Source organism: Balaenoptera physalus (genome assembly GCF_965194825.1).
Source record: "Balaenoptera physalus genome assembly, chromosome: 11".
In the NCBI taxonomy this organism is placed as follows: domain Eukaryota; kingdom Metazoa; phylum Chordata; class Mammalia; order Artiodactyla; family Balaenopteridae; genus Balaenoptera; species Balaenoptera physalus.
In genome coordinates, this window is record NC_138896.1 from 2,859,540 (window position 1) to 2,881,385 (window position 21,846).

At 43.5% G+C, this 21,846-nt stretch overlaps 2 protein-coding genes across 3 annotated transcripts in view; one reads left to right on the forward strand and one right to left on the reverse strand.

Annotated features, from left to right (window-relative positions):
* The window catches only part of LOC309637980 (testis expressed protein 56-like), a gene marked incomplete at both ends in the record, with an annotated part of 6,101 nt that extends 4,917 nt beyond the window's left edge, over positions 1 to 1,184 (forward strand). The window contains 2 exon segments of the mRNA XM_082413447.1: positions 860 to 878; positions 882 to 1,184. Of these exon segments, the coding sequence (XP_082269573.1) occupies positions 860 to 878; positions 882 to 1,184 (322 nt within the window).
* On the reverse strand, positions 643 to 21,593 carry ECI2 (enoyl-CoA delta isomerase 2). 2 transcript variants are annotated; one of them, XM_082413345.1, is made up of 10 exons: positions 21,456 to 21,593; positions 18,492 to 18,654; positions 16,248 to 16,346; positions 15,834 to 16,022; positions 13,441 to 13,510; positions 9,941 to 10,043; positions 9,073 to 9,193; positions 4,143 to 4,232; positions 2,416 to 2,559; positions 643 to 1,450 (listed from the first exon to the last, which is right to left on the reverse strand). In XM_082413345.1, the coding sequence occupies exons 1-10, from the start codon at positions 21,509 to 21,511 to the stop codon at positions 1,295 to 1,297; spliced, it is 1,191 nt and encodes a 396-aa protein (XP_082269471.1). In that variant the 5' UTR covers positions 21,512 to 21,593; the 3' UTR covers positions 643 to 1,294. The 2 variants fall into 2 exon arrangements, with proteins under 2 accessions (XP_082269471.1, XP_082269472.1); XM_082413346.1 differs by lacking the exon at positions 16,248 to 16,346.
* Between the last annotated feature and the right edge of the window lie 253 nt (positions 21,594 to 21,846).

The window sequence follows — 21,846 nt, forward strand, 5'->3', positions numbered from 1 at the left end:
GTGTCCCACAATCTCAGAAACTCACGGGCAGATGCTTCTCCATTTTGATGCCTTACCACAATCCATCTGCTTTTGTTTAATTTCAGCATCCTGAAACCGTTGTTTTTCACCTTTTGTCCAGAGATGTTAGTTGAAGTCAGTGGGAGGGATGGGCGGCAGTTGGCTCATGGGGACACAGTGGAGCTGGGACTCTCTGACCCTTACTGGGACTCTGACTCTGGAAAAGCTACTTACATCTCCATGCCTTGGACTCCTTACTTGTAAATGGGTAGCAGCAACAGTTTACCTCATTTTTAATTTTTGGCATTGTTTTTTGAGGACAAAATGTGCTTATGGGCATTAAGCACTAGAAACAAATAGTAAGTGCTCAGGAAACATGAATGGGTTATTACTATGAATACATTTCCTATAAGACTGAACACTTTGGATTAGGATTACTGGAATAAAAAAATTAAGAACTAAGAAGTTAGAGGTTCGGTGGGTTGGCTATCTGGATGCTGATGCTTGAAGGAGGTTAAAAAGGAAGGAGGACATTTAGAAGAGCAAAATATTCCATGCCAATCCTATAGCCATTGGAATTAAACTCTTGTCAAGTGATACACATGGCAGCCATCGAAACAGAAAGTCACAAGGACAGTTAAGGCAGCTTTCAGGTGTGCTTTTTATAAAGTACCACATTAAATGAGAATGAAGACTATACGATAAATGAGGAAATAATCACTGATACAGAACCTCACTTTCCAACGAAACAATCCAATCACTTCATCCCTTTTTATCAAATTATGGGGGGGAGGGATGAAACTAAGATTCTAATTTATCCTCTAGTAATATTGCTCCTTCTGTTTGCTCCCCCTGCCAGATGGGTGAAAAAGAACATGTGACCCACTGAAGATCTTGACTCGGTCATCCAGAGACTGTCGGTGTTTGGGCCAATCAAGTCAGTGAGCCTGTGTGGACGGCAAAGTGCAGTAGTGGTTTTCGAACACATGGTCTCAGCCTGCAACGCTGTGAATGCCTTTCCGAGCAGGACGCCGGGCACAATGTTTCAGTGTGCCTGGCAACAGCGATTCACAGCGAAAGACGTAAGACTCCCCACTACCAAAAACCTATGTACATTCTCAAAGCTGGTTTCACATCATTTGTTTTTCATCAGGGCTCTAGTGAAGTATAATTATCGTAACTGATATTTTAGCACTGAAAAAGGCACAGCGAGGTTTACTTAGTTCAGGAACTGGAAAGCAGAAAGAGTAGCACATCCCTTCCTTGGAAACGTTTAGCTTTGATGTGATGGTCATCACAGCTTTGCTTTTTTGGACAGGAAGTTCACGATGGCATTCATGCACTCATCTGACAGCCATCTCTCCTGCAGGATACTGCTTTCTTCAGCATTAATTGCGTGTAACTTTTCTTTCTCCCTGTTTCTGATGACCTGTTTTGAAATTCTCATGGCCTGAAAAAACAAAACCAACAGTAAGGTTAAGAGGTATCCTAAGAGGAGTGGGATTATTCTAGAATTCTGATGCTTGTTTCTCTGTTGTTCATTTGATCCTGTGACACCTAAGAAATATGTGTAGATAAGGCACTGCTTCTCAAACGTTTGTGTGTGCACACATCCTCCCAGCAGGTGTGGGGCAGGGCTTGTGATCACACATTTCTAAGAAGCTGTAGATAGAAACCAAAGCTTCTGGTTCCAGGATCACATTTTTTTTTTTTTTTTATAAATTTATTTATTTACTTATTTTTGGCTGTGTTGGGTCTTCGTTTCTGTGTGAGGGCTTTCTCCAGTTGCGGCGAGCGGGGGCCGCTCTTCATCGCGGTGCGCGGGCCTATCACTGTCGCGGCCTCTCCCGTTGCGGAGCACAGGCTCCAGACGCGCAGGCTCAGTAGTTGTGGCTCACAGGCTTAGTTGCTCCGCGGCATGTAGGATCTTCCCAGACCAGGGCTCGAACCCCTGTCCCCTGCATTGGCAGGCGGATTCTTAACCACTGCACCACCAGGGAAGCCCCAGGATCACATTTTGAGCAGTGAGAACATGAGAAAATCAGTCACCAGCTATCACATATAAAAACGAAAGTGCTGCGTGGTCAGAATCTCCTCAAAGTTAACCTGTCTGGCTGCTCACCTGGATTCAAGGATGAAAGTGCTGGCAAAGGCTGCCTATCAACCTCCTCAAAGTGGTGCCCAGAAAGAGCTGCCCCCCTGTCTCCACAGCACAGAAATGGAATGCCTATTTGATAAGTTCTGTAAAAATCAGTATTTCTAACATTATTATGCTTACTTTTAATCTCAGATTTAGATGTGCTAAGAGTCAGCTAAGATGTCTTGTTTTTTAAATTGCTTATTCTCTTAAGGCAAACAGATGATTTCCATGGTTCTTACAAGCAAAACAAAACAAACAAAAAAACGAATACTAACATTTGGGGGGAGCTTTGAATATGCTTTCAGCCTGACCCAAACTTCTTTCTGAAAAGTGCTGTCAGGAAAAACTTCAGTAACAAGTCCTTGGGTACATGCTTCCCGGGCTGTTAACTTCTTCCCAAAAACGAGCATCTCTGTTGCCTGAAATGAAAAGCAGGATTGAGACGTTAACTCAGTGAAACAAGGCTCAGATAACTTCAGAATGAACTGCTTTCAGTAGACATGGGGACATCTCCTTCTGGTCTTTGAGGTCGCCAGTATTTCTCACTAAGGGAGAAACTGATGGTGCCACAGGCAATGGTTTGCCAACTGTGTGCTGAGACCATTAGGCTTTCTAGACAGTTTGTAGAGGTTGCCACTTCTGTGTGTGTCTGTGATGGGGAGCAAGAGCTGGGAGCCTGGGGCAGCAAGGCTGTGAGGCAGATGTTGATTCTACGACACATGGCAGCAATGAGTTCCTGCTTTACACACTATAAACAATTATAAAACAAAAAGAAAAATCACGGTCATAGGAAATGCCAACCAACATTCAGGAACACCAACTGTCAAAATTCCCTTCCCTGGGGACTTCCCTGGTGGTCCAGTGGGTAAGACTCCACGCTCCCAATGCAGGGGGCCTGGGTTCGATCCCTGGTTGGGGAACTAGATCCCGCACACCTCAACTAAGAGTCTGCATGCTGCAGCTAAAGATCCCACGTGCTGCAACTGAGACGCGGCACAGCCAAAATAAATAAATTAAATAAATAAATAAATATATATATATTTTTTAAAAATTCCCTTCCCTGGAAATTCACACAGTGGTCTGGCTCTGACAGTTTTCTTTACCTGCCCAGGTACTCCAATGAGCTCCACTTAACTGAAGGAAAGTGAGGGAGACGGATGTTCAGTTTCTAACAATACTGGGGGCACCAAATGGATATCCTTCCCTATGTTTGCAATTTCTCTTCCAGAAAAGCAAAGACTGTTTCAGAGTCAAATGTTCTAAGCCTTAGGGTTGGGCCTGCCCAAATTTTCAAAGTTCAAATCTGTATAAGAATTCAGGGCACGTGACTGAAGAAAGAGATTTAAAAAGGGAATTCCTTGGTGGCCTCATGGTTAGGATTTCAGGCTCTCACACTGCCGTGGCCGGGGTTCAATCTCAGGTCGGGGAACTGAGATCCCGCAAGCCACATGGCATGTCCAGAAACAAAAGAAAAGAGAGAGATTTTAAAAATATACATTTTTTTCAATGAAAACCTAATAGCAACGAACAGAGGCTCAGTTCCCACTCCCCCCCTTCCAGATCCCGAAGGATGTTTGCTAAGCCTCTCCCTTCCCCCGGCTCTCGGTCTTGTCATGATCCCCTTGGGGTCCTGCCCACCGAGGGTGGGCACCTAGGTTTCCATAACTGCAGGGACAGACCCGAGCGGCCACTGGGCCCCTTGGAGCCTTGCTGCCCTGTGGGACAGTCTGGAGAAAAGGCTGTGGAGGCTGGGAGCGGCGCTGGGAGCGCCAGGCACCCAGCTGGGAGTCGCCCCCAGTTTGGGGACAGAGCGTCTAAACTTCCCTGCAGACCAGACGCTTCCCACAGCCTGGTTCCTCTACGGTTAAAACTCTTGGAGTTGGGGAGCAAATAATTCGCTTCCGTCTGTTGTCTCTATTATCGAGGGAAAGAACAGAGAGTGTGGGGTTACTTTTGGAATGGAGATGACATTACATTTCGTTTTAAGGTTTCCAAAAATTACCTTGCTTGGGCCCATCATCTTCGGAAAAGTGTAAGAGGAGCATCCTTCCGGACTCTGGCCTAGGTGACTGAATGGAGTATGAAATGTTGCCTATTTGAAGAGAGAAAAAAAAGAGAGAAAAGAAAATCATCTCTTCACATGTGATTTCAAAAAAATCACTATTTGTTTCCATCCTCCTTACAATACTTAATTGAAGAACTTTTTAAAAATTTATGGTTATTGTATTATTATACAGGCAGACCTCCTTTTATTGTGCTTTGCTTTATTGTGCTTCGCAGATACTGCATTTTTTTTTTTTTTACAAATGGAAGGTTTGGGGCAACCCTAAGTTGAGCAAGTCTGCTGGTGCCATTTTCCCAACAGCGTTATTTTTTAATTAAAGCTGTTTTAAAATGTCTGATTGTTTTCTTAGACATTGCATGTTGCTATTGCATGTTTAATAGACTACAGTGTAATGTAAACATAACATTTATATGTACTGGGAAACCAAAAAAGTCCCGTGACTCACTTTATTGCGATATTTGCTTTATTGCGGTGGTCTGGAACCAAACCCACAGTATCTCCGAGGTGTGCCTGTGTACACGAAATCCACTCTCTTAACCTATGCGGTTTGATGAGTTTTAAACAAATGTATACAGTTATGTAGCCACTACCATGATCAAGATATAGAATATTTCTATCACCACCCCCCAAAGTTTCCTCACGCCCCTTCTGCAGTCTGTCTCTCTCTCACCGTTAAGCAACCACTGATCTGTTTTGTTCCTACAGTTTCACCTTTTCTAGAATGTATATAAATGGAATCACACATTCTGTAGCCTTTTCTCCTTTTGTGGGCTTCTGTCCTTAGCAGAAGGCTCGTGAGTCACCACGTTGTTACTGCACATATTAGGGTTTGTTCCTTCTTATTTCTGAGTAGTATTCCATTGTAGGGATGTGTCATAATTCGTTTATCCATTCACCAGTTGGAGCCATTGTGGTATTTCCAGTATTCTGGATATTATGAATAAGGTTATGATGAAGGTATATTTTCAACTCTCTTGGGTAAATGCCCAGGCATGCAATTGCTGGGCTGTGTGGTTCATCTTTCTGAGACGTTGCCAGACTGTTTTCCGAGGTGCAGCAGGGAGTTCCAACCACTCCACATTCTCCCTAAACCTGTGATTATCCTTAGTCTTTTCAATTTTACCCACTCTAGTAGGTGTGTCGTGGTGTCTCGGTGTGGTTTTAATTTGCTGTTCCCTAATGACTAATGATGTTGAGCATCTTTTCCTGTGTTTATCAGCCATTTGCATACCTTCTTTGGTGAAGTAGCTTGCAATACTTTGCCCACTATTTTTAAGTTGGATTGGTTGTCTTTTTTTAAAATTAATAAATTAATTAATTTATGGCTGCATTGGGTCTTCGTTGCTATGCATGGGCTTTCTCTAGTTGCAGTGAGCGGGGGCTACTCTTCGTTGCGGTGCGTGGGCTTCTCATTGCGGTGGCTTCTCTTGTTGTGGAGCATGGGCTCTAGGCACGCGGGCTTCAGTAGTTGTGGCATGAGGGCTCAGTAGTTGTGGCTCGCGGGCTCTAGAGCACAGGCTCAGAAGTTGTGGTGCACGGGCTTAGTTGCTCCTCGGCATGTGGGATCTTCCCGGACCAGGGCTCGAACCCGTGTCCCCTGCATTGGCAGGCAGATTCTTAACCACTGCACCACCAGGGAAGTCCCTACAAGTCCTTTTCTTAATGGTGTCTTTCTCATGTGTTTTTAAGAGCCATTTATACTTTCTTTTCTGTGGGCTATTTATTCCTCTCTGTCGTGTATTTTTATATTAATTTGTTGATCCATCACTTTAGACACATTTTAAAAAATATATTAGAAAGGTTAGCCTCTATTGTGTGAGTTGAAAAATTATTTCCTCAATCTGCCATTTGTCTTGATTTTGCCCCAGAGGCTTTTTGATTGGTTTTAAACATCAGAAACTACTTTAATATTGGTTATTTAGACTACAGAGTCATTTGTAGTTTTTTTCTAGATGTCAGAAATAGTTTTGTGTGTTTCTTGATGAATGAAAAGTTCTTATGAAAGGAAATTAACTTATAATCAACAATTCCGTAAACAGCATATTTAGACTTCATTTCCCATAATCAGGTATGGCGGGGTTTTTTTTAATGAATATTGCTAGAAGATATAAACATATAATGTGCAAAGCATACAAATCAAAATAATAAAAGTATAAAGTAAACAGTTATTAATGTCACCGATCTTCTCTTTTTCCCCCCAAAAGAAAGTGTATTGGAGAAAATGTGCTGAGAAGTCACAGCCTAAGGAACACAACCAGAAAACTGAAAGAAGCAGCCAACCTTGGTAAGAGCCACAAACAGGTACGTGGAAAGCTGATAATAAGCAGCATTTAATTTACTTATAAACATTATTATAAGCAAACACTGAGTTAATTTTCAGAAATGGAGCAGTAGATGTAGTTAAGGGTTAGATGCTGGCGTCAGGCTGCACGGTGACCCTGGAGCTTCTTAACTTCTCTGTGCCACGGTTTTCTCATCTGTAAAATGGGATGAGAGCACCTGCCTCGCAGGGCAGTTAACATGGGCGTTTGCTGACACATATAATGTGCATCAGCAGAGTGCCTCCTAGATACTGAGCACTCAAAGATCTATTACTGTTATGATTTCTGCCTTTTTATTAACTCAAAGAGCAAATGTGCTGTTTGCTGACAGAGAAGCTAATAGGCAGAGGCACTACTTATTGCCCATAATAAAGAATAATTTGGTTATATGGGTTAAATGTTAACCCACATTTAATATGGTATCTATTCATGAAGCCAGGAATGAGAAACCCTGTAAAATGAATTCCTCTCCACAGCTTCTTTCTTCTGTGTCTTTCCCTGATTTTAAATTGAAACTTGGTTTAATTCAGTTGGGTGAACCCTTAGCAGTGGTCACTAGTTGTCAAATATTTTACTTTGGGCCCAATCTTTTAGCATATGTAACATATACGCATTTCCCTCTGATTTCAATTTTAATTCAAACTGTATTGTAAGATGGGAGTCCTAGAAATCTTTAAAAAGATGATGTACATGACAGTCATTTGGAATCCAGTGGGAGAATCAGGACAAGATTCAAATATGATGATATCTGGCCTCCAAGTACTGAAGAATGAGACCCCCAAGTTCAGGTCAGGAACTCCTGATCCCACCCTGCTCAAAGCAGGTCAATTAATTGGTCATTTAACACACAGAATGTGACCGAAGACTGTTAATTTCTGCCTTTGAGCAGAAACTTCCACCTACAAAGGTTAGGTAGCCTAGCGTCTAGACTTCCATTTGCTATTTTTATGGGGAAATTATTAGTAAAAATTAGATCTGACAATATGCCCAATCTCATTGAAAGGAATCTAGTAAAAGATAAGCCAGAGTTAAGGACCCTAATATACGGTCCTATTAGTGGAGAAAATACCTCTAAACAAAACCAGGAATCTCTTCAGTGGTAAAAACCAAATGTTCCCTGCAAGGTTGTATGTACACTAGCAAATTTTACTGCCACAAAAGCAAAAGTCACTCTAAGAATCTGATAACCCTAAGAGGTCGTTATTAGTTCTACAGTAAAAGTTCTAAGATAAACGTTCATCACATTTTTGTTTACAAGGACAAATATTGGAAATATTCTAGGGTTCCAGTGTCAGGGACTGGTTAAATTAGATAAGCTAAATAACCCAAATGTTAGCACTGCTTATCTGAGTGGTGAGATAAGGAGTGACTTTTAAATTAACACTTTTCTTTGTACTTTTCCATATTTTTCAAAATTTTCTTTTCTTTTTTTTTTTTAAAGACTGTTGCTTTTTTTTTTTTTTAATTTTTATTTATGTATTTATTTATTTATGGCTGTGTTGGGTCTTCGTTTCTGTGTGAGGGCTTTCTCCAGTTGCGGCGAGTGGGGGCCACTCTTCATCGCGGTGCGCGGGCCTCTCACTGTCGCGGCCTCCCCTGTTGCGGAGCACAGGCTCCAGACGTGCAGGCTCAGTAGTTGTGGCTCACGGGCCCAGCTGCTCTGCGGCATGTGGGATCTTCCCAGACCAGGGCTCGAACCCATGTCCCCTGCATTGGCAGGCAGATTCTCAACCACTGCGCCACCAGGGAAGCCCTCAAAATTTTATTTTCTACTATGACATATATTATGACTGTAGTAGGAAGAAAAATTAAAATCTATATAATTCAATGGTGAACATGAGTTCTCTGAGCTTTGGTTTTCTTATCTGCAAAGGAGGGAGTGAAAGAATAATGCCTGAAAGTTCTTCCTTATTCTAGATTTATAAATTCCAGGATTCATTTACTTGGAAAAAATGATCAAATAACTCACTTGCATAACCTCCAAAGCAGCTATTTTTTGCTCCCTGCTAACAAGCTTTGAAGGTTCCTGACTATTTTAGAGTAGAAACGAACAAGTGTTGTGTAATAGGATTAGAGCATAGAGCCAAAAGAGCTGGGGCAATGCTCACAGCAATATTCGTGTTTAGGAAAATTCAAGTTAATAGTAAAGGAAAAATAAAACGTTGTCATATTAGACTAATTCTTTGGGAAAAATTTAAATTTGGTCCATTCTACCACAAACCATATGTAATCTGTTTACTACTAGCAACAATAAAGGTGTGGAAAGCAGCCGCATAGCACAGGGAGATCAGCTCGGTGCTTTGTGACCACCTAGAGGGGTGGGATGGGGAGGGTGGGAGGGAGGGAGATGCAAGAGGGAAGAGAAATGGGAACATATTGTATATGTATAACTGATTCACTTTGTTATAAAGCAGAAGCTAACACACCATTGTAAGGCAATTATACTTCAATAAATATGTTAATAAAAAAAAAAAAACAATAAAGGAGAATTCAGAGGATCTCCTTTTTACTTGTGTAACTTCATACATTTCTGGGAGCTGACTTACCCTGTCGGTCGCATACACGATATCAAATAGCCCGAGAAGGGTGACGGAGATTCCTACAGCTGGTCCGTTTACCACTGCAACCAGAGGCTTCGGAAAATCTATAAAACAGTCGACAAAATCCCTACAGACATGGAAATATAAAAGCATGTTTAAATATGCCAAAGTAGCATCACTGAAGTATGCAGGCGAGACAGGGTGAGTCTGGAACATGCTTTTCTGGCCAGGCTGGTGAGTTTCCCATCGCCCAGCAGTGCCTCTCTGCCCTCCCACCTCCCCTGCCTCTCGCACCAGGTTCCTCCCATCTGAATGCAATTTGAGGGAAACTCGCAGAGTCCCACAGGTCAGCCTTGGTTCAAATCTTGTGTTCTGGGCATCCGGTCAGGGACGTAAGCCAGCTGTAGACTCAGAGGCTAGGGTGGCCGCCAGCACGTGCTGCGGTATCACAGCTCAGTGGGCACCAGAGACGCAGCGGGGACTAATGAGGCGGGAGGAGACGCCTTCGCGCCCTCTGTGTTTTCCGAGACCATTTCAAGTCTCCTATGAGCAGCGATCATGGCAGTCACGCCTTCCTCTGGCCAGAGGAGAAGTTGCTAAATTCCTCTGCCTCTATATGGGAGAATTTAATTTGTAGCGGTAGTTGACTTGTATGCTTTCCAATCAAATGTGGTGTAGGGAGGCCAGGAGAACGGGTAACAGAAGTTACAGTGATGGAGCAAACGCCCTCTACTGATAGAAGTTTGGAGAAATATGCTTGCCTAAAGTCACAGCCGATTACACGGAACCTAAGAAGTATTTCTTTTACTTTTGCGCAGCTGAAGACCACATTGATAAGGATAAGCCCCCCGGGATGAGACAGATGTGCTCTCACCTCAGTAAAACAGCCCCGCTTCTGGCTCTCTCCTCCACTTCACCAGGGGAAATATCCGTGAAGTTGGTCAGATCATTCCCACTACAATAATAGTCCCCATTGCCTGTAAACAAAATCCATGGATCCACCACTCATTCGCTCTACAGTAGTCACTGGGCATCTTGTATGTGCCAGGCTCTGTGCCAAGCTCTGGAAATACACTGGTGGACCAGCTGGGGTCCTGCCCTAATTGACAGACTAGGGAGTCAGCTGGACCTTGATTTAAAGACACATGAATAACTGCAGGCAATGCAGCTATGATGATGCAGAGGGACACGAGGACAGGAGAGCAGGCAACGGGGCTCTGCTCTCACCTGGGGGTTCAGGGAGGGACTTTGCAAAGGCGGGAATGACTGGACTGAGACCTGAAGGACACGGGCAGGGGTAGATGCAAAGAGGGTGGGGGGAATATTCTGCAGCGGTGACAGCATGTGCAAAGGCTCTGGGGCGGGGGGGACCCGGCGTAGTATGGGCTGAGAGAAACAGATGCCTTTAATTTTCTTTTTTCAGTCCAGACAGACAAATTAGAAAACAGAATTTAGGAAATCTATATAACATGAATTAGAGAGGCAAGTCTAATTGATATAATTGTAACTCTATACCTTAAAAATCAAGAATGAACTTTTAATTTTTTAAAATTTCTCTTTTATTTAAAACATTTTTTCATTACTATTATTTTTTTGGCTGCACCATGTGGCATGCGGGATCTTAGTTCCCCAACCAGGGATCGAACCGGTGCCCCCTGCACTGGGGACACGGAATCTTAGCCACCGGACCACCAGGGAAGTCCCTGAACTTACTTTTTAATTGTTCCTGGATGATATAAAATATTGGCCATTTTTTTGATTCTTAATCTTCAAGGCAGAGATTTCAATATATAGCTAATATACACGAAATTTTAATAGATTCTAAAAAAAGTAAAATTAGTAAAACCAATCATTTCTGATTATAATATAAAAAACTAGGAATTGATAACAGAAATGGAAAACCAAAAAAAAAAAAAAATCCTTTCTGGAAATTAAAGGACCTATTATTACAATGTTTAGATCAAAAAGGAACTAGAAAACGAAAGTGAAGGATATATAGAAAATCACTACAGGAAAAGCACTATTTATCAAACAAAACTTAATCTTTCAGTTTTCTCACCTGTAAAATACGAGTAATAATAGGGCCTAACCTCACAGGGTTATTGCAAGAAAGCTTAGAAAAGTTAAGAATCAAAAAGCTATAAATGAATTAAAATGCTCAGACCAGTGCTCAGCAGACAGGAAGTATGATATATACGTTAGCCGTTATTACCGTTATTACGAAACCCAGCAACTTCACTTCTAAGAATATAGCCTTTGGATATTTTTGCACATTCGCTGCAAGACATATGTCCAAGGATACTCCTTGCAGCATGATTTTAATAGCAAAAGACTAAGTACAGTCTACCCGTTCATCAATAGAGGAATGATGAAATAAATTATGGAATCCCAAAACTTTCATACTTTGTAGTCCTGCAGAGAAAAACTTATATGTGTATGTGCTGACAGAGAACAATTTTTCGGGATATGCTGTTAGGAGAAGGTGGGTATAGTATGTGTGTATTATACGCTTCCTTTTCTGTTTACAAGAGGCGGAGTACACACACGTACACACATAGGCAGTTTCTGGAAGGCTCAAGAAAAGCTGAGTTTTTCTAGGAAGTAGGACTGGGGTTCCAAGGAGAGTGAGATTTAGTTTTGTTATATGCCATTTCATAGTTTTTGGATTTTTTAAAAAACCATGTGCCTGTATTATACGTTTAGTTAAAAAAATTTTTATGTATATGTATAGCTGATTGACTTCGTTATAAAGCAGAAACTAACACACCATTGTAAAGCAATTATACTCCAATAAAGATGTTAAAAAAAATTTTTTTTTAATTAAAAAACCAGAAAACATTCTTCTGTATCAAGCCAACGCCACCTCTAGACTGTTTTTGTTGTCTCCATTCTCCTAGGTGTATTTGTGAAATACAAGGGCCATGTTCAACTCTTCCCTTTCCTTCACCCCCTCTCATCAGCTGTTAGGTATCTCTTTTTCTCCCCATCTCTCTTTTTCACTAAAAGCTCTCTGATCTCTATATATTATATATTTTACAAATTTTAATGAAAATTAAAAGAAAATAAAATCACTCTGGGAATTCCCTGGTGGTCCAGTGGTTAGGACTCCGCACTTTCACTGCCAAGGGTGCAGGTTCAATCCCTGGTTGGGGAACTAAGATCCCGCAAGTTGCGTGGCGTGGCCAAAAGAGAAAATAAATAAAATAAAATAAAATCAGTCCTGCTTCCGCTGCGTCAACACACGGTAACAGCTCCCGTCTCCCAAGCACCTGCTGTGAGCCCTGCCCTGCACTGTCTCATGTCACCGCCTCGACCATTCCGTGGGGTTAGGAAGACACTGTCTTCTCCATTCAGGAAGCAGAGGTCGCCCACAGGTAGTAAGGAATGAAGCCAGGATTTAAACTCCAGTTGATCTGAGTCCTGACCCTCAGCTTGCACCACCACACGCAGGGCCCCTTCCAAGTTCAATGACTTCCACTCTCCGAGTTCTCGCCAGCCCAGGCCCCGGAGCAGCCATCGTATTTTCCACTTACTACCACAGTGCTGATATAATTGCTAATGCTTTTTATTATATCTTAAATATTTGCTACACTGTTGGTCTCCAGAGTTGTAAGTTTTAATACTTGTACAGTATATAGTCTACTGGATGTTCTATAATGTGCTTTATTATTCTGTCATGCAGCATATTTACAATGTTTTAACATTTTCACAATTATAAGTAATGCTGCAAAGATTATCTTTCTTGCGTAAGACCTTTCCTTTTTCTTTTTTTTTAAAACATCTTTATTGGAGTATAATTGCTTTACAATGGAAACCTTTCCTTTTTCTTGGATAATTTCCCTAAAATAAACTCCCATAAGTGGGATTCCTGTATCAAAGTATATGAACATTTTACATACTGTCAAATGCCCTTTCTTTAGCTACTTACACTTTTTATAGCCATTTATGCTGCTGTCAGCAAGGGATTAGAGGCATTTATTCTACCATAACCTTGTCAAAATTGGGTATAACATGAAATTTTGCTAATTCAGATAAGTATAAAGTGGTAGTTCATCATTTTGATTTGTGTTTGTGCTTATTAATCTGGTTGCATTTTCCTTGTTTCTTTAATGCCCGGACTTTCTCATATAAATTATCTGTTCATTTTACTCACCCGTTTATCTAATAGGTCTTAGTACTTTTCTTAACCAATTTGTATCTGCTTTTTACGTGATAAAGATATCAATCCTGTGTCTATCATATTTTTTATGTATTTAAGAATTAGAGTATCTTAGCACTAGGAAGGATATTAGAGCTTATTTACTCAATTTCCTACCTAGATGAAAATCCCTCCCAAATAGAAATTTAACCGAGAAATCTAAGAAAATGTCTCACCTGTTAAAACAGTTATGGCTGAATCATCCTTGCTTGCAGCCTCAAGTGCAAGCATAATGTCGTGATACATCTGTGTGAAAGGGGGAAGATGAGGAAAAGAAGAAAACTCTGAAAATGATAACCATCACCCAGGGGCTTCACTAAACATCAGTCTGCAAGCCCACCCTCTGCAAAGTGCCAAACACGTATGTTGGCTGTATTTATAGAACCAAAAAGGCAGCCCGAAAGACTGAAAGGACTTTCATTCCTTTTATGATTACGTGGTGTGTATTCCGTACCAAGTGCTATGCTGGGGAATATGTCCACGTTTTTCCCCCAAAATGAACAAGTAAGACACAGTCCTTGAGCTTTTGGAATTAACAGACGGGGATAGCTCTAAAATGGGCGGAAAGTACAAAGCAGCAGAAAGCTCAGAGGAGCTGCCGGTACTTTTCTAGGGTGGGTAGGACGGGGCGGGGAGCAGAGGAAGATTCCCAGGAAGCAGTTTTTCATTTGGGATGTCAAGAGAGAGCGTGAGCGTGGCAGGCAGTCTGGGAGTGTTATGGAGGGTGAAAGGCTGGACTCGGTCCAGAACAGTGGGCCCAATATTTCAAATCAGCAACGTCTCTGAAAATCTTGGACGTGTAGCTGTCATAGCTTTCAAGGCATTTAAAACAGGTGCAGTTTCTACCTTAGATGAGGGAGGGAATGGTGAAGAGGGGTGACATTTACAGATACACATCCCTTACTGAAAAAATAAACGCATGGATTTTACATAATGTATGAATGGAGGTGAAATCACTTCTACTGAGGGAGGGAAGGAGGAAGTAGTTCCATCACGACCACAGGGATGACGGTGCGGCATGACGGGGTAGGTGGGAGAGCCAGGCTGAAGAGACGGATCGGTCACGGTCTCAACTTAGATCTTCCTGCTTATTAGTCACGTGAATTGGAGCAAATAAGTACTTAACCTAATTATTTTATTGTTAGGTAGCAATAATGGTAGGCTCCTGGTGGGAATTGAACCTCTGTGTGGAAAGTACTGACACACACGCGCCACTCTGTAAAGAGTAGTTATTACTATTGCTACCATGAATATATAAAAATGAGTCAGGAGAAAAGGAAAAAGTTTTGAGACTCGAATGCTTTGTTAACTGCATAGTGCATATCCAACTTCATGGAATCCTTATTTAAGACTATTTTAAGGTAGTCTGCTTTTTCTACTACAATAGAGGTGATACATCCAGTGAAAAGGGGTTACAGTCCTTTTGAATTTTACTCCCAGTTCAGCACCAAGTATCCAATTAATTCTCTACTTTTTTTGTCAAGGGGAAAGGGCTGAAGTGGCTATTTTTTCCTTAAACTTCGATTTATTTTTTTTTTAAATGAGCTATAACTGACATATGTTTGTTTTGGGTGTATAACATAATGATTTAATATTTGTATACATTGTAAAATGACTGCAATAAGCCAACGTCCATCACCACACATTGTTACAATGTTTTTTCTTTGTGATAAGAAATTTTAAGATTTATTGTCTTAGCAACTTTCAGGCATGGAAAACAGTATTATCGTCACTGTGCTGTACAGTATATCCCTGTGACATATTTATTTTATAACTGGAAGTTTGTACATTTTGACCCCCTTCACCCCACACCTCTGACAACCACCAATCTGCTCTTCTCTGTATTTATAAGTGAGATCATACGGTATTTGCCTTTCTCTAAGCTATTTCGCCTAGCATAATGCCCTCAAGGGCCATCCACATTGTCACAAATGGCAAGATTTCACTATTTTTTATGGCTGAACAGTATTCCACTGTGTATACGTACCACGTTTTCTTTGTCCATCATCCATCGATGGACACTTAGGTTGCGGAAGTGGTTATTTTTATTATCGTTCTAGTTCAATGACCAATTCAAAGACTAACAGTGCCCTTGTGAAGCAGCTCATTTCAAGCAGAGCTGGGTTATGATCTGTTTAAGTTCTTCTCTCCTTTTTTCCTCTACTTGTACAAAATAAAGCTCCACGCAAGTAGATTAGTACTCACTCTCAAGTCTAAGTGACATGAAGATACGTCCAGGGAGCGTCTATGCCAACCTTAGAGAAGCCCTCTGCATCTTCTCTTACAGTGACGTGTGTTTCATTTATATTCACATCATTTATCTGTGTTTCCATCATTAGAAAAGTTGCAGTGCCTTCTGGGCATGTAGAACCTACCTGAAGCTCACAAATTCTAAATAATGAATGTCCCACTCTGCTGTATGAAGTAGCCACAATTATTAATCTTCTGCACAAATCAAACAAGAGCTCTCACAGAAACAGGAAGGATGCTGACACGCTATAGTTTTTGAGTGAAACAGACAGAGGAAGAAAAGAAAAGCAGGACGGACTCTTAGGGCAGGTCGTGTTACCTGAGGGGTGAGTGCATTTTTTTTGTCGGGCCGGTTCAATGTGATGGTTGTGATGCCGTCTTGGGAGGTCACCACCAGGGCGTCACTTCCCGGTTGCTTCCTGTCTGCTGCAGGTGTCACCTGGCCGGAGGACTCAGATGAAGCGCTCAGACTGGACACCAAGTCCACGTAGTTCTGCCTGGCGGTTTCCTGGAGACAGATGACAATTTCAGCCCATGGTCAATGAACAAGCATTCTGAGGAACTTCCTGTGCTAATAAGGACACCTGGCAATGAAGAAAGAATAGAGGTTCTGGTTCGGTAGAGGGATCTCAAGATCCAGAAGGCTCATCTGTAATGGCTTAATAATGAGAAGCAACCCCTTCCCTTAGGAGCACAGCAAATGGAATAAAAGCAGAACGACAAGTAACTGTACCTTGGGCAGACTGCCAAGAGCGTGCCAAGCATCCCACTTGGCCTTATTGATAAAGTCAAGCACACCTGGTTTGGGCACATTACAAGGTCCTTCAGTGGCCTGTGAAAAGGAGAGGGCAATTATTGGTCAAACGCCCATGCAAACTGGAGCCTTAAATAGTTAAGACCCATAAAATGCACGCTAAGGTGAATGCACCTTCCCCTCCCAAAGTACATAAATTGATTTGAATTTTCTTCTCCCTTTGCTGCTGTTGCTAAAAATGCACAAGCAAGAGAAAAAAGACTGGAGGGACAAAATATGCTATTGGCTATCAGTCCCTAAAATAAGTTATAACTGCCTGTGCATGAAAATAATGCAAGATTAGGGTTTTGGGAAAGTATTGAATACTTTTTAAAAAATCGTCATCGTTCATTAGTTTTATAGCGATGGTCACATTCTTCATACATGATCAAAATCTTCAAGCAAACAATCTTCAAAGGTAACTCGCCCACAAACATTTAGAACACAGAATGTATTCTGAAAGCCCATTCAAAAGAACCACCCTCCCCAACCCAGTTCCGTGGCAGATATCTGATAACTGAGCAACACAGCTGCAGCTGGGTAGGAGGGGGCAGGGGTGGGGTCATCAGAGCCGCTGGCCCTTAGGACACTTAACTGAAGGACACGCGAGCAGAAAGCAAAAAGCAACTAAAGTTTACTTGTTTGAGGGTAGGCGCAGTGAGTGTTTTGAGATGAAAAAAATATGCACTCAGTTATCTTCAGAGATGGCAATTTAAAACGCCATTTAATAACCATGTTTTTCAACTTCGTAATATAACTAGCTAAAAGAGGAAAGAAGAAAGAGGCTTTGAAAAACAAAGGCAGCAAAGGAGGCTAAGACTCTCCAAAGAAAAAGAGATAAGACTCACCTTGCAAGAGTTAGCCATCTGAGAAATGAGAGGCAACGCAGGCCGTAAGACTGCCCCCCTCCACTTCTGACACCAAGTGCAAGACTGGGGGGCTCCTGAAACCACCTTCAGGTTCAATAATCCGCTAGAATGCCTCACAGAATGCACTGAAAGCTGTTGTACTCTTGGTCACCGGTAATTAGGGGGAAAGGATACGGATTAAGATCAGCAAGGGAGGATGCAGAGGGTGGAGCCTGGGGGAGGCGTGTGTGTGACACCCCAGCCCCCCGCCAACCGGCCACTGTGGAGTCAGGACAGCGCACTCCTCCAGTGCCAGACTGACGCGTGACCACACACAGAGTACTGCCCACGAGGGAAGCTCATTCAAGCCTCGGTGTTCAGAGTTTTCACTGGGGCTCCACCACCTCGGCATGGTTAAAGTGTAAGGCATGGTTAAAGTGTAATCGCAGTCCCTACTCTAAATGCCACTGTTAGACTCTCCAGGCAAACAAAGACACGTCTGTCACTCTTGGCATTTCAAGGGCTTAAAAATTACCTCCCAGAAGCCAAGGGCAAAGGTCAGACCTCTTTGGGGGCAAAGTTAAATTCTTTACTATACACACCAGCATGAAAGTAAGAGAGGCTCATGTGCGTCACAGGAAGAGAAAAATAGAAAACACACAGGAACCCAGAGGGGCTGACTTCCCAGGACATTTTTCAGACACTGTAACTTAAAAACTTGAGTTTTAAAATTTTATAATAAAAAATTTCAAACATATACAAAAGTAGGATACTGTAATGAACTCCCGATTATTTGTCACCCAAATTCAGTAACTCTCATTTTTGCCATACTTGCTTCGTCCATCCTTTTCTTTCCTTTTTTGCTTCGTTATTTTAGAGAATGCCAAACACCATACTATTTTACCCCTAGGTACTTAGTATGCACTCCGAAAAAAAAAAAAAAAAAAAAAATCAACATTTTCTTATATAACCATGATGCCATTAAGAATAATTCCTAGGTATCACCTAATACTCAGTTCCTAATCAAATTTCCCCAATTGTCTCAAGACCACTTTTTCAGCTGATTTATTTTAACTAGTGGCCAAATAAGATCTACACATTTGGTTGTTATATCTTTTAAGTCTCTTTTACTCTGGAGTGATCCTGAGGAGTTACTTTTTGCCTTGATAATATTTTGAAGTCTAATATAATAAACTCTCATGTATACACTCTTGGTAGGAAAGGCAGCAACACAAACCCTAAAAGCCTTAAGGCTGCATTTTAGTACAACACGCAGCATGTCTGTCTGAGGACCCAACTGCTCAAAATGTCTTTATATCGCACCTTAGGCATTTACCTGCTTATACAGTGCATAGAGTTTCAGCTTCACTTCATTTCCTGGATCCTTCTTCAAGAGTTTCACCTGATTCATGGCGTTTTCAAAGTCCTTCTGGCTGGCTCTCATTGCTGGGCCACACACATGCAGCTGAAGTGCTGGGAAACGAGTGACCTGCAGAGGACTGCAAACAGGCAGGCTGACTATAATCGTTCCCAGCCCTTACACGCCAGAATGCTACGTCTCTCCAGAAATATTTTCCCTATACTTCCCCAGCCACCTGGCTGTGAATGGTTAGTGGTTTCCAAAACTGTCCCGAGATAAGAAATCAGTACAGAAGCTAACGGCAGTAATGTAGCCTTCAAATTAAACAGAGAAAAAGCAGCCAGAAGCCGAGGAGCCGTGGAATTTTGCCACAGGCAGGAAGCCAGTGAGAGGCCTGTGAGACAGAGGACAGCAGGAGTCCTGCGTGGGGTGTGAAGATCGCAAAGCCACTGTGCACAACTGAAGTGAAGGCAAAGACCCAATACAGCTGTTTTTAGAAGTGAAGTGGTTTTGATATAAGAATGACGTGAGCTGTGTCAGGCTGACATCTCATCTTTCTGGTTGGTAACCACTCGGAGCTCAGCGTCTGAGGGGGTCCTGCAGGGGACGTATTGCTAAGAGCAGATGAAGCGACTATGGGGAGGGGACATTCAGACTATAAATACCCAGAGTTCGTGAGGACCGTCCGAGAGCTTCAGTCTGGGCAAAGCTCCCCTCTGCTGATCCAAAGAGCTCTCCAAGACCCTGGGGCACTAGCTCCTGCCATGGTAAAGGGGACTCTTTTATCAGCAGTGGTGAAAGCCATGTAGCGGCCACCGAAGAATCAGCCTGCCTGGCCACACCAGCAAACTGCTCCAGCATCAAGGGACTTTTATTTTGGGGCTGGCAGCTGGACATCAGCTCTTGGATGGCAAAGTCAAAACTCTTCACTGGCTTATGAAGAGGCATTATCCTGTATGCTACTGGCTTGTGAAATTATTATTATTCCCGCAGTGAACCTGTGTTAAATAAAACAGTGGCAAAGACAATCTCAGTCTCTGAGTTTAATATGCCTGCCCCACCCCCAAACAAAATAAAGATACTGAGACCAAGGGGGTAAAGTACAAAGAATTCAGTCATTTGGGTCCCAAGGTCCAGAAAGAGTCTCTGCAGTTGAAACTGAGTCCCCCTGAAACCGAGTTTCCTTATCGAGTCTGTGAGTCATCCCTCTATCCAAAACTTTATTCCCTTTCTTGTCCCCTCTGACCTCAATCCTGGGCTAACTGAGCACTAATCAACCAGAGTCAGATGACTAAAATTGCTGCTGTCGATACATCGTTTTTGTACTAAAACTGCTATTATAGACATCATTGTTAAGGTGCAGACTCAGGTTGTTTCTCCAGAGCAGGATGAGCTCACAGACCCCTGTGCCATGGACCACGTGGCCAGAGAGTTGTAAACCAGAGACATCCAATGATTAATACATGTCACAAGAGGATAATTAACTTCAGCTTCTTTGTTCTTCCCCTCAAAAAAAAGCCTGTTAACACAAAGATCAATTCGGAGTGGACCTGAGGCTTCTCCTCTCACTCCCATGTTTAGTGCCCTGCAATAAATCCTTACTTTGCTGCAAACTCCTGCTGTCAGAATTTGGTTTTCTGCCCCTCAGGCACATAAGCCCTTTGCTCAGGCACAAAGTCACCGATCAACAAAGTATAAACTTTTATCAGGTCAATTCCTTACTCTCTGCTCAGCAAACGTGTGTCCCAGCACACACACAGGTGAAAGGAGGGGAAAATGAAGATGAAAGAAATATTCAGAGGAGAGATGAGCAGTTGCTGGCATTCCAGACAGACTGCACTTCTTTCTTAGGGAGGTGGAGGACCTACCTGGGGGGAATCTACCTGCCTTGGATGCTAGGCTGTGAAGCCTGCTGAGCTGACATACTCAGCCCTCACCCAGAGATGTCCAATGAGCCAGGTGCAGAGCAGAGACAGCAAGTGCTACCAGGTAAGTAACTTTTGAAGCACACACAGTAAGCAGAGGGGAGGGGAAAGCATCAATGCACAGCAGTGAGGTCACAAACAAACAATGGATGTTCACAATGATGACCCTGAGTAATAAAGTTAAGGGCATCAAAGATGATTAAAATAATAGTTACAAATAAAGCCCAAACCTAACAAATGTATCACCTCCTCTGCAATAATGTAACTTCCAAAGAGTTAAGTTCAAACCTTGAATTAGCCTCATTCAGTAAAATTAGCCTTCTATGAGTTTTACATGAATTGAACCCTTTTTTTTTTTTTCCAAAAAGGGAAAAACTCTGCATCTTACATGAATTTGGCACCTGACAAGTGACAAGCAGAAAATGAAAGGAAAACTTAAAATGTACATAAAGGACGAAATGTTCAAGTTCTCACAAAAGATGGCGCAAACTTATTTTTTTTATAATAGAGTTTTAAAAAAATTACAAAACCCGACCGCTTAATATATAAAATCGGGAAAATCATAACTCCACCCCCGAAGGCAACCAGCACGTTCCAGGGTTTTCCCCTTGCCGGTGCACAGCCCGGGTCTGGTTTCCACGTGGCCCGGCTGTGCATCCCGCCACCATCACTAGGCAGGACGTTCTCCACGAAGCAGACGGGTCACCCCAACCTGACCGCGGGGCGCGCTCCCACGGCGGGCACGAGCCCGCAGGGCCGCTCACGCGACCCCCCAACTCAGCAAAGCATCTCCGAGCCCGGCGGCGGGGGCGGGCGGGGACGCGCGCGGGGAGACCCGGCTCGGCCGTCCTGACCCTCCGGCCCAGAGGAGGGCGAGCGGGAGAGGGACACCTGACGTCACGCTCTGCTGGAAGCCCGCAAACCCTGCTGCTACCGAGACGCGATGACAGACAGCGCGCCCCCCGCAAGCACGGCGGCGTCCGAGGGCGACCTTGGGCCCGGGCTCGGCACTTACCTGCGCAGAGCGCCGGAGCACCACCGCCTCGCCAGCCTTCCGGCCACTCCGGCCATGGCTGCCCCGGGGCGTGGGCGGGACTGCGGGTGGGCGGGGGGGGGTGGGTGGGGGTGGGGACTGACTCCCGGACGGGGCCGGGACACCATAGGTCTGAGCGGGGCCGGGGCGGGGCAGGGCCTGAACGCGATAGGTTGGAACGGGGGCGGGGGCGGGGCATGAGCCCGGGGGGCGGTCCGGGGCGGGGCCTGAAGGCGACCGGTTGCCGCGGGGCCGGGGGCGGGGCCTGCGCGGTGGGAGGGGCCTGGAGTGATAGGTTGGGTCGGGTCAGCGGCCGGGGCGGCCGGAGTGGCCGGGGCGGGGCGGAGTGGCCGGGGCGGGGCGGGGTGGCCGG